This window comes from Phocoena phocoena, chromosome 1, assembly GCF_963924675.1.
Source record: "Phocoena phocoena chromosome 1, mPhoPho1.1, whole genome shotgun sequence".
NCBI classification, from domain to species: domain Eukaryota; kingdom Metazoa; phylum Chordata; class Mammalia; order Artiodactyla; family Phocoenidae; genus Phocoena; species Phocoena phocoena.
The window spans coordinates 20088310-20100816 of NC_089219.1; the positions used below are offsets into that span (position 1 = coordinate 20088310).

A 12507-nucleotide genomic window follows, 5' to 3' on the forward strand; every position below is an offset into this window, starting at 1 on the left:
GGAAGTGAGGGCGGTTGAGGCTGGGCGGCCCGCTGTGGTAGGAGGGGCCGTGAGGTGAGTGAGTCCGGAGCTGCAGTGTGAGGTGAGACTAGGTCCGAGTGCCGCCTCGGAGAGGGAGCGCGGCCTTCCGGCCCGGCTGTCGCGCGGCCTAGTGCCGGGCGCTGTGCGGTGCCCGCGGCTGCTGTGCCCGCGCCGGTTCTCGCGGGAGCCCGTGTCGTCCGCCTCACTATGTCAGGGGGGAAACTGATTCCCCAGGGGCAGTTGCTCGCCCGAGTCACCCAGCTGCACCAGAGGCTTCTCGTTTCTGCCGCCTCCTCGCTCCTTCCGGTACCCGGCCCCGGGCCTGTGGGTCCAAGGGCCGCCCGAGCTGCGGGGAAAACTTGGCCGACCTTGGCCCTGTCGGGTCGGGCTGTTGCGGGGGAGGGGAGGCGTGTCCCGGGCAAGGTCCCCGCGGCGGCTCCCCCGGCGCAGAACTGCGCTGAGCGCGGCGATCTCGGCGGGGACCGGGGTGATGCGGCCAGGCCCGCTCGGGAGGCGCTGCGTCTCCGGCGGGGGACCGCGTGTAAACACTGGGGCAGCAGCGTCGGAAGGGGCAGTGCGCGCGCAGAGGTGGTGGGAACCAGCCGGCGCGGCCAGCGAGCTGGGGGCGTCTTCTAGCCAGACGCTTGTGGAGGGTTCAAGGCTAAGTTGGCGTTCTCGTTGCTCCGTGTCTTAATTGAACAAATGCTCGAGTGCCTGCTGTGTACTGAGCGAGCGCTGGGCTGTGCTTGGGAAGTCCCCGCCCTTCGGACAAACTGCACAGCACACCGTTACCTAGTTACTGCTGCTCGAAGGAAACGCGGGGTGCCGGGCGGGGAAGGGGAGGCGATGCTCGAGTTGAGCTCCAGAAATGATTAAGGATGAGCTTGGAGAAGGGGGTGCTGGTGTTTCGAGCAGAGGCAATAGTGTGGACAAGGCCAGCGTGGCTGGAGGGCAAGGCGAAAGCAGGTGTGGCTGTGAAGTGTGCAGGGGCCGGAGTGGACAGGCCTTGTAGGCTGCGGGGAGTTGGGTACACAGGGCAGAGAAAGATGAGGTTGGGCCTGACTGGGGACGGCCTGCTGGCCATGCTGAGGAGTCTAGACGTTATCCTCTTGGCTCTAGCAAGCATAGGGGGGTTTGAAGCATGGCAGGGATGTGATTAGCACTGTGTTCTAGAGAGATTCCCCTGGCTGTCGTGTGAGGGTTAGGCCCAGCTGAGTTTGGAGGTGAGTTTGGAGAGGAAGTGGCTGCAGTGACTAAAGTGAGAAACACAGGGAAACAGTGTTGTATGGAGCTTGTGGCAGCCACTGAAATTCAGCAAAGAGCCTGGCACACAAAAGGACTTTGATAAAAGGCTTGAATTGGCTGAGAAGATGGAGCCCGTGCAGGAGGCAGCAGGGTCTGCAGACTTTCTACGGCCGTGACCACTGAGTGACCTTAAACCAGTCCTTTCCTCTCTCTAGCTTCTTTTCCTCATGTATCGTAAAGTGAGTGAGTGATACCTCCTCTCCTAGCGGTAGAAGAGAGACCCTCCAAGGGAGGTTTCCAGAAAGAGCTGCTTCGGTCAGCGCAGCCCAGCCCCTCTTCAGAGGCTGCGCTTGGCTCCCCAGTGACTTCTTACCCAGGGCATTCCCAGCCCTTGAACACCCCACCCCACCCCCCACCATCTACCTTTGCGGCCTTACCGTACTCTGCTCTTTACATATCTCTTCACATTCCTTTCCTAGACCTGTGGTGGTGTTGCTGTTTCCCTTCCCTTCGTACCCCCTCTGAAGTCACCTTGGGGCCTTGGGGCCGGGGACTGAACTCACCTGGCCACCTGCCTGCTGTGCCTTTCTTAAGCAGTGATATTCAGCCTCTGCTAGAATTATGTATTCAGGTCCTATCTCTCGTCTAGAGTATGAGTTCCTTGAGAGCATGGCTGTGTCTTACTCCTTCCATAGCCCCTACAGTGCCCAGCACAGGGCCTGCCACAGAGTGAGTATTGTTGGTGTTTGATGAACAAGGGACTGAATGAGCTCATAGACTGCAGCTGCTCACCATGCAAGGGCAGCTGTGAGGAATCCAGTCAGCAGCAACTCCACCCATCTGTGTCTTGCTTTAACAGTTCATTAAGTACTTTAAAATCCCGTTTCACTGATTGACTCTTAAGGTAACTTAGAGTGGCAGCTCTTCCTGTCATCTTTTTACAGATGGAGAAACCAACATTCAGAAAGGTCATGTGACTTGCCTATGGCTACTAAGCCAGTAGATGGCTGAGCCAGGATAAACACTTGGCTCTTTTCCCCTGTAGCCCAGTAGACGGTTTGGCTACTGGTGGTTGGCTGTTCTTTGTACTGTTGTCTGTTTTACCTCTCACCCTTATGGGGGCCCAGCAGCGCTAGGCTGGGTGGCACATGCTGGCCTTTTTACATCTTATCCCCAGGAATGAATGTTGGGCTTGGATGGTACCTACAACTCTGGCTTTCCCATGAGCTTTTTTAACTTCCAAAGGGTTCTGTTTACATCTTAAGAAGTTTGCTTTCTCTTATCAACTTAAAAAAAAATTTTTTTTATTATAGTTGATTTACAATGTCATGTTTCTGGTGTACAGCACAGTGATTCAGTTATACATATATATTCTTCAGAAGTTTTGCCTCCGAAAACCTAAGGGCTCAGGAAGGCTCCCAGGGTTGGCCAAGCTCGTATAGCGAATCTGAAATAGAACCTTTAAGGGTCTGGATTTGTTGTTGAGTGAGGGAAGCCTCTTCGGCTGGTTTTCTCCCCCTGTGAAATGTCAGAGAAGCCTCAGTGTTAGTCATGGCTCTGCAGGGCCTGGTTTTGTGGGGCTTGTGTGGTGGCTACTGAGTCTCCTGTGGGGGGTCTTTCACAGGAAGAGGAGTCTGGTTCCTTAAGATGGCCTGATATGAAGGTGTCACGCCTCCTGCGTCCCCAAGCCTCCAGAGCTGCCCTGTGGCTGCCTTGTCCTTCAAGTGCAGGAGCCAGTCGAAATGGCAGGAATGGAAGCCAGTGTGGTAAGGGGCATTCCCAGGGCAAGGGTGTGGTGGGGAAGGTTAAGCACTGGACCTGCTGCAGTTCTGAGATTCTCAAGTTAATTCTTCCCCAACCCAGGCCTGGAATTGAAGGGTCCTCCCTTCCATCCCCTCCCCCAAGGCAGAACCAACTATGATCTTGGGGCAGTTAAGGAGTCAATGTGTTTCCATCATTCTGTGCAGAGGGAAGGGAGGGCAGCCTGGCTGATCCCTACACCCGGCTAATCCCTCACTCTTTCACTGGACCCTCCCAGCATTGACCGTGCCTCGACAGCAGCAGGTGTCCCCTTAGGTGGCTGGCCAAGGTGAAGGTTGGCCCCTGCTAAAGGGGACAGGGGGAGAGGATGGGGACAGTAGTTGGATGTTCTCTGAGGTTGTGGCTGTCCCTGTCTCTTTCTGCTCTAGACCATCCCGATCTGGCAAAACAAGCCGCATGGGGCTGCTCGAAGTGTAGTGAGAAGAATCGGGACCAACCTGCCCCTGAAGCCATGTCCCCGGGCATCCTTTGAGGTAAGTGAGCTGGAAGGGCAGGCAGAGTAGAGGCTCAGAGTGTATGGGAGGCTGGTGCTGCTTCTGTGCCCCAGACTCCTTGGCGTTGCCAAGGCAGGTTGCTTTCCTGGTCACTTCTTCTAGCTACCTATTTTCAGTGTTTCCCTGAGGCCATTATGCCCCATCCTCTTCCTTCTGGCCAAGTCTAGCCATTCCTTTACTGGGCTATTTCAGTCTCACCTCTGTGCCTAGGGGGCCTTTAGTACCCACTCTGCAGCACAGATTCTTGTCTGGCCCAAGTGAGTAAGACCCCTCGTGCAGTGGAAAGCTAAGTAACGTTTATTAGTCCCAGCTGCCTCCCTCTGAGAGCTAATGGTTAAGCATCAGCTCCAGGATAGATGGTTAAGGTGTGTGCATTTGGGGAGCTGGGACACAAAAGAGATACTTCAGCTTTCTGCCTACACAAAGGAGACAGAAATATATGCCTGAAAGGATGTGGGCCCAGGGCGAAACAAAAATGAAGGAGCTGAGTTTGTATGTCACATGGCTGAGCTGCAAAGTCTGTGTAGGAGCTTGATCTGGAGTCTCTGAATTGGTGTCAGGGTTGGTATTAGTCAGGAGTGGGTTGCAGGGGTGTTGTCCCTTGACCCAGATTGCCAGTTACTGTGTAGGGCAGGAAGTGGCCCTAGCTGCCTTAAGCATCAGGAGCAAAGGGAAGGACAGCTAGGGAGTGTGTCTGTCAGGGTTGCCCCCACGCTCAGCTGTAGCCCCTCCAGTCCTTTGCCTGCACGCTGCTGGGCAGAGATGATCAAGGGCACGGGCTCCCACGGAGCAGGAGTAGTATTAGTAATACTAGCTAACATTTACTGAGCCCATACAATGTGCCAGGCTCTGTGCCAAGTACTTTATATATATGTTAACTCATTTAATTGCCAATAGCAGAGGAGCACTCTGGGTAATCAAGGAAAGCAGATGGAGGCTTCCCCTAAATGGCCCATCTTAGCATTAGCTCCTGGGTCAGTGGAAGTCTTCCTCTGTAACCCTGGAGTATCACTTCACTCCTGTGAGACCCAGGTTCCCTATCAAAAAGCCAGAGCTATCAACTCCTGATCTACCTACCAAACAGTCTATAACAGAAACATCTGAACTTAACTCATGTATAGGTGGATTTTTGAGAAATTATCTCTAGATTTGTTGTAAATTGATTACTTTAAATATTTGAAGGGAATCTTGCTGATTTATTATTCTTTAATTTACCCATATAAAAATATTAAATTATGAAAAGTAAAAAAGGAGAAAGGGAAACAAATTACCTATAATCACACAGTCATGGCACAATAACTGTTAATGTTTTAGTGTAGTTCTTTTCCATCTTTTTCTAAATGCATGGTTCTTTCTTTGTTGTAATCAGTAAGTACATAATTGAACCTTCCTAATTTTTCATTTAACATGGTGTCACTCAGTCTCTCTGTTCCCTAGTTGTTCATTTGGGTGAAGGAGCAATTTAAGGAGTTACATTATGATTCCTTTTGTATAATTTTTTTAATTTAAATCTAAATAGTCAGATTATCAAGTTTGCTTCTAACAGTGTTTGTTGCCTTAACATGTAGATCCCAGTTAGCTACAAAGGTGTTGTAAGGAGCTTGCCAGGAGAAATTTCCTGTTGCTGTAACAGATTGTCCATGTCCTTGCACCTGTATTCTCACAACCAGAAGGCAAGACACTCTTAGGCCGCGGGCATCTCTGTTAAAAAGGAACTCTGGCCAGTACCACTGAAGACCCCTTTGCTCTAGCCAGGTGTCAGCAGAGAGCCAGAGGGTAAATATTAGTTTGGCCAAAAAGTTCATTGGGTTAGTGAATACATTCAATAACGTTCTTGGTGAAAATGAAAAATGTCATTTATTTTTTACTTAAAACTGAACTAGGGCTTCCCTGGTGGCACAGCGGTTAAGAATCTGCCTGCTAATGCAGGGGACACAGGTTCGATCCCTGGCCCTGGAAGATCCCACATGCCGCGGAGCAACTAAGCCTGTGCGCCACAACTACTGAGCCTGCACTCTAGAGCCTGTGAGCCACAGCTGCTGAGCCACGTGCCACAACTACTGAAGCCCGTGAGCCTAGAGCCCGTGTTCTGCAACAAGAGAAGCCACGACAATGAGAAACCCGTGCACCACAATGAAGAGTAGCCCCCACTCACCACAACTAGAGAAAGCCCACGCAAAGCAACAAAGACCCAACACAGCCAAAAAATAAATTAATTAAAAAAAACAACAACACTGAACTAACTTTTTGGCCAACCCAGTATTTTAGGCTCTGAGCCATACTGCTCTCCATTACAACTACTTACTTCTGCTGTTATAGCTTAAAAGCCACCACAGATGATACTTAAACAAATGGGTATGACCATTTTTCCAGTAAAACACTGTATATAAAAACAGGTCCCGGGGCTTCCCTGGTTGCGCAGTGGTTGGGAGCCCGCCTGCCGATGCAGGGGACACGGGTTGGTGCCCTGGTCCGGGAGGATGCCGTGGAGCGGCTGGGCCCCTGAGCCATGGCCGCTGAGCCTGCGTGTCCGGAGCCTGTGCTCCGCAATGGGAGAGGCCACAGCAGTGAGAGGCCTGCATACCGCAAAAAAAAAAAACAGGTCCCATCCCTGCTCTTGGCCACCGTGCTCTGCTTGGAGGATACAACAGGCTCATGACTGGTCTCTGCACCTTCCCAACCAGTAGCCAGAGTAATCTTTTAAAACCTCAAATCTGATCCTTACTTACACAGAATCTTCCAGTGGCTCATTATTGATCTTAGAATCAAGCTCCTAATTCACTTTCCAGTCTCTCCCAACTCCCCACCCCACCAATCCAGTTCCAGCCATGCTGAATTACTTGTAATTTCACAGACTCTTGCTTCTGGCCTCTTAGTCAAGCTATTTCCAACTGGGACCTCCTCTACGAAGACTTCCCTACACATTAGGTGTTCCTCCTTTGTATTTTTCTCAGTCTCCAGTTGTTTCATCGTGAAGGCAGTAAATGTTGATGAATTTTGCTTCCCTACAGACCCTGCCCAACATCTCTGACCTCTGTCTGAGGGATGTGCCCCCAGTCCCTACTCTGGCTGACATCGCCTGGATTGCTGCGGATGAAGAGGAGACTTATGCCCGGGTCAGGTAGCGGAGGCAACAGCCTGCCGGCTGGGGAATGAAAAGCTTCTTCCCAGATGAGGTGGTAGGCAGCAGGAAGAGTGAGAGGTGGCGGGCAACAGGAATGAGAGCTGTGGGCTCAGAGTGTGAGCAGAACCTGGCTGTATTACTCGTGTAGGAGTGGTTGAAGGAATTTTGGAAGCAGTGCAGGGGCCCGCTCTCTCTGACACACTGTCTTTCCCTGGTCCAGGAGCGATACACGCCCCCTGAGGCACACCTGGAAGCCCAGCCCTCTGATCGTCATTCAGCGCAATGCCTCAGTGCCCAACCTCCGTGGGTCGGAGGAGAGGCTCCTGGCCTTTAAGAAGCCAGCCCTGCCAGCCCTCAGCCGCACCACAGAGCTGCAGGAGGAGCTGAGCCACCTGCGCAGCCAGATTGCTAAAATAGTGGCAGCTGATGCAGGTAAGAGCCCCTGAGCTAGGACCAGGATATAGCAGGCTGTTCCTTTTTGCTTAGCTTTTGGACAGGATAGGGATAAGGATGGTCCTTGGTTCGGGGGTGTTTGGGCCTAGGGCTCTGAGGTTGCCATGAGGCCTGGCTAGCCTGTTACAATCTTTGGATGGTTTCCGTCAGCCATTTTGGGGCTGACTGGTTGGGTTAGGAACAAAATCTTCACTTAACCTGGGGCCCCAGGCAGATTCCCCGCCTTGGCCACAAAAACCAACACTCTCTTCCAAGTGTCTTTAAGATCATGTCTTCCATGAGTGCTCATGGCTTTCCTTTTCAATATGAGAAATAAGCATTCCCTACAACTAAGAGACATTCCTCTTTGTAAGCACCTATCTCCCCTTTCCTTGCCTTTTCCAGCAGAGACCCTCCACCCATTCCTCCACCTTTCTGTCTGCAGTTAAGGCAGAACCACTGGAAATGAATGGGATGACCAGATGCAGGAAATACTAACAGGTGGATCTCTCCCAAGGTGCTCAGTGTTTAACCCTCATATTCCTCCCATTCTCAGTTTTGCTCCTCACTGACTCGTATTCATAGCTCCCAAACCTTGCCAGTTGTTAGAACACATAAAAATCACGGTGTTCTCTTTGAAATCTTCATGTATTTAATTCCCTCATATGGCAGTGTTATAGAGGAAATGGATGTGAATTTTCCATTTATATTTGTTGGCTACTTTTTTGTCCCTAGAATGTTCCCTAGAAACTTAGAAATTGAGGAAATTCTATCCATTAAAATCTGGGCACTAGGAGGACCATCACCACTCTGGTTTTTTGCTTCAGAACAATTCTTTCAGTCACAGATAGCTGGATTCAAAGGAGCACAGTCAGAAGCACTGGCCTAGTTAGAGAAAACGACAAATTCAGGCCTTGGTTCTGCACTGTTGCTTCAATCTAAAGAGTGCTGTCACTCCACAGCCCACTGCAGAATGGGAGCTTTTAGGAGGCAAGGCCCTTATGGGGTGGTTTTCTTCTGCCCTCCTGGAACACTGGAAGAGCCCAGTACTGCTACATCTTCTTGAGATCCTGAGAGGGGAAGGTAGTGGAGGAACCCAGGATGTCATGGTGTCAGCGTAGGAAATGAATGTTTGGTAGGCAGTGCTTGCAGGGAGATGTAACTGCTGTATTTTAGCCCCAATGTCCATCCATGCCTATTGTTTTCTCTTTCAGCTTCGGCTTCATTAACGCCAGATTTCTTATCTCCAGGAAGTTCAAATGTCTCTTCTCCCTTACCTTGTTTTGGATCCTCATTCCACTCTACAACTTCCTTTGTCATTAGTGACATCACCGAGGAGACCGAGGTAGAGGTCCCTGAGCTTCCATCAGTCCCCCTGCTTTGTTCTGCCAGCCCTGAATGTTGCAAACCAGAACACAAGGCTACCTGCAGCTCGTCTGAAGAAGATGACTGCGTCTCTCTGTCCAAGGCCAGCAGCTTTGCAGATATGATGGGTATCCTAAAGGACTTTCACCGGGTGAAGCAGAGCCAAGATCTGTAAGTATATTATAAGGAGCTGTGATGATCTGTTTATTGTTTAAGTTGCCTGTGGCCAGTTATCTAATAGAAAGTACTTACATAGTAAGTCCTCAATAGTAGTCATGTGTTATTCCATTCACAAAGCTTGCTGCCTGCTTGCTCGTGCCTGGGTCCCCAGTTTGAGGAAAGAGCAACACTTTACATTTGGTTGGGGTGACCTACCAACCAAATGTTGTTAGACTAATAGGGATTTTACAAGAAGGCTCATCTAATCCAGCTTCTGTCCCCCAGAGGGGCTTCACCACTTCAGTTTTCATACTGCTACTGACAAGTGTCCCCATGCCCCACCCTTCAAAACATAATTGCATAATAGTTATTTTAGTATCTCAAAAAAGTAGACTTATTTGGTGAAAGGAACATTTCCTTTAAACACCGTGGTCCATTATTCAAATCAGCCCTGCAAATTCAGAGATTTACGAACAAGGCTTTTGAGACTCCTAGGTAGTTCCTAAACCTGGCTGCCTATCAGAATTGCTCAGATTTATTTAAAAAAATACACCTTAACTTAACAAAGCAGAACACCCAAGGAGTAGAGCTCTAGGTGTTTCTGATGTCAGTGTAAGGGGATGTGGGAAATACCTACCATGAGAAACTCATCTAGCAGAGAAGCCCTAGAGCTCCAGCCTGAGGGAGTCACCACCTTGCAGTGTTTCCCTACCGCACAGGACATACCAGAAAAGCTTATTCAAATGCAGGTTCCTGGGCATTGAAATATTTGACATCCAGACCTCAAAATCCAGAGACCAGATGTGCAGCTGTATTTGTTAATGCAGTTAAAAAGCTGTTTTGGGGGGTGGGGAGGTGAGGGCTGTCTCCTGAGCTGACGAAGTTCCTCTTAAAGGAATAGTGACTCACCTCGCACAAGGATCCCTTTGTGGCCCCATTTTCTTCCGAAAACTAGACAAGGGTCCTGGTAGTCGATTCTGTAGGAAAGTTACTTTTACCTTCCTTCTCTGGCCATACGGACCCGCAGTTCTTTGGTCTCCTGCATTCCCAGATTCAGCTGCTGCTGCTGCTTTGGGGCCACACTGAGCCTTTTTCTTCTGGCCAATGTTTTATAGATTGGACTCTCCAACTTTCTTATACCTGCCTCTTGTACCATATTAGATCTGTGACCCCCTACTGCCAAGCCCTTCCTCTCACTTGTGTCCTGGGCCCTTTCCTCCTTTGTTGATAGAAGGAGCTGGGGGTTGATGACTAAGGAGCTGGCTTGATGACTAAGAACGGGAAAGTAGCGCCATCTTCAGGGTTCAGAAATGTGACAGACTGAAGGCAGTTCCTCTTTTTGTTTTCAAGGTTTAATAATCAATCTTGGCCTTTACATCTAGCATAATAACCAATAAAATGCTTTCATGAGGATGTATGTATGTAAGAGTTCACTAGAATTTCAAGCAACTATTTTCCAGGAAAATACCTGATGTTATCAGGTAATTTGAACCTACCCTAATCTGAAACTGGTTTTGTTCCCACGGGTCCCTTATGATGTGAACATTTTACTATAAATTCTGGATTGCTTATAAAAAACCTCTTAGTTTCCCTGACAGGGAGACGAGGTAATAGTAAATCCTCAGCACACCTTTTCCCCAGAACGAATAAATGTCAGAAAAGCCAAGAGTCATCAGTCATTTCCCCTGCTGACCTGGGGAAATGCTACTAAGAAAAGATAGGGCCAGAAGGTGGGAGCAGAAGCTTAGCCACCACAGGCCAATACCAACAGGTTTGCCCACATTTTGTAGCCATTTTAGGAAATAGCAAAGACACGTCTAGTTAAGAGATGAGATTTGTAACCAGCAAGCTTGGTTCTGAACTGTGGATTCACCACTTACTGAGTGACTAATGACTTTGGGTAAATTCATAACCTCAATGTGCTTCAGTTTCCTCATCTGTAAAAGGATTGTAGTAGCTCCTACCTCACAAGAGTGTTGTGAGGATTAAATGAGATTGTATTCCAACACACAAAACACTGCCCAGGGCAGAGTAAGTACTCAATAAATACAAGCTATTATTGTGTCTCTAGGAACCGGAGTTTATTGAAGGAGGAAGACCCAGCCCTCCTTATCTCTGAGGTCCTAAGGAGGAAGTTTGCGCTGAAGGAAGAAGATATCAGTAGAAAAGGAAACTGATGGCACTCAGCTCTGCAAACTCAGTCTCATGCTCCTGGAATTCTTTCAATAGCTGCCTTCCTCACTGCAGATGTTTCTGCCTCTCAATGAGAAATCTGCAACAGTCTGGCCAAAAGCTAGAGCTTGGACTAAGAGAAGAGCTGCATTATATGTTTTCTGTACTTCAAACCTTAGCAGAAGCTGCCTGTTTTGAGCTGAGACACGTTACAGGTAATTGTGTAGGTTGGAATGTCCCAGTTTAAAGGGTGAGATAGAAGTTTCTGGTTTTTCCTTGCCCCTGTGTGAAAATAGGTCCTAAATGAATGACTGACTTCACTGCACTAGACCCCATAACTGGTCTCACTGAACACTTTGTGCCCAGCTGTCACTTACTCTCAGCCAGTTCCTTGCAGCAGAGCAGGGCTGAGGGGAGGGGGCTATGTTTATGTACATGTTCACAGGGCAGGGAAAATCTTATGCTGCTCCATCATGAACTGACACCAGTGCCCAGCAATCACTCTCTCCCCCTTCTCTGTCCAACACCTACATGTAGAGGTCGAGCCACTGGACCAGCTGACACTTGGGCTACTGGGAGGCCTGGGCTGTTTTTTCTTAAATATATTTTGTAATACTGTACAACCAAATCTACCCTCCAAGGCCCTGGGCCCTCATTGGTTCCACTAATTGAAAGCTCTTTCTCTTCCATGGACTTTAGTGTAAGTCCAGTAGGAAAGAGAAATGGAGATGGGAAAGAGAGTACCATCCTTCTTCCAGGCCCTTAACTGCTCCTTTGCATTGGGCCAAGGTTTGTACCTACCACACCATGCATGACTCAGATGCCCTCAGGTCCCTTTTCTCTACAGTATGTATCCTGTGTGTGTTTGGGTTGAAGCACTACCTGACATTAAAGGAAGGATTTGGAGAGAGATTGCATTTGCTGTGTCCATCTCTGAGTCGTGATCACCCAGTATCTCCCACAGGTATAGAATTTCTATTAATTTTAAGGTATATGAACTTCTTTAAACAGGTTCCTGGCTTCCCCTTGCCTTTAGAAGAGAAGGCTTCCCTAGGGAGCTTCTTATCTCTTTCTTTACAGAGAGATTTTGCCCTAACCTTTCAAAGCCGGTCCCGTCTTATAACTTGCAAGCTTGCCCCCGAGAGGCTTATTTTTAAGCCTCTTAGGTACCACACCTGCAACACGGGAAACTGCCACCTAGTGGATGTCTTGAGGAGAACACAAGTCAAATTAGACTTGTGTTCAGATCAGACCCATGGCAATGACAGCAGAGTTGCATTTTCAAAAATAAAATTGGTAAGTTTTAATTAACCAGCAGAGCCAGCTTTGTAAACATTTATTTGGATTCATAGTTTGTTTTACAATGGGAGTTCTCTCCCACCTTGTAGTAGAAGAATGATATAGTCCCATTTAGATCGTTACATAGGTCAGCCTTTTTTAGGGAGATGTTTAAACATATAGTATATAACTTTAAAATGCTGTAAAGTTAGTTACCACAAAAATAAAATAACAAAACTACCTAATCATCTACCTCTCTCTCTATCCTCCCTGCCCCTGTACACCTGGGTCTGGGAGATTTGCCTTATCACTCAAGTGTCAAGAATAATGGTCACAGCTTAGGTCGCATGGGTAAGATTACAGCCAGAGATTAAAAGACCACACATCCATAAAAAG

At 48.8% G+C, this 12507-nt stretch overlaps 1 protein-coding gene across 2 annotated transcripts; it reads left to right on the top strand.

The window, feature by feature from the left end:
• Positions 1-12078, top strand: MTFR1L (mitochondrial fission regulator 1 like). Of its 2 annotated transcripts, none has more exons than XM_065880825.1 (7): positions 1-54; positions 2891-3032; positions 3456-3560; positions 6593-6702; positions 6926-7137; positions 8352-8673; positions 10733-11750. In XM_065880825.1, the coding sequence occupies exons 2-7, from the start codon at positions 3009-3011 to the stop codon at positions 10836-10838; spliced, it is 879 nt and encodes a 292-aa protein (XP_065736897.1). In that variant the 5' UTR covers positions 1-54; positions 2891-3008; the 3' UTR covers positions 10839-11750. The 2 variants fall into 2 exon arrangements, with proteins under 2 accessions (XP_065736897.1, XP_065736906.1); XM_065880834.1 differs by having other exon boundaries at positions 48-82; positions 10733-12078.
• The last annotated feature ends 429 nt before the right edge of the window (positions 12079-12507 follow it).

Bases quoted from the DNA above. Each gene is read 5' to 3' on its own strand.
- MTFR1L (XM_065880825.1), top strand. From the start codon at position 3,009: ATGGCAGGAATGGAAGCCAGTGTG. The intron at 3,033-3,455 runs GTAAGGGGCATT...TTTCTGCTCTAG, and splicing joins CAGGAATGGAAGCCAGTGTG to ACCATCCCGATCTGGCAAAA. The intron at 6,703-6,925 runs GTAGCGGAGGCA...TCCCTGGTCCAG, and splicing joins GAGACTTATGCCCGGGTCAG to GAGCGATACACGCCCCCTGA.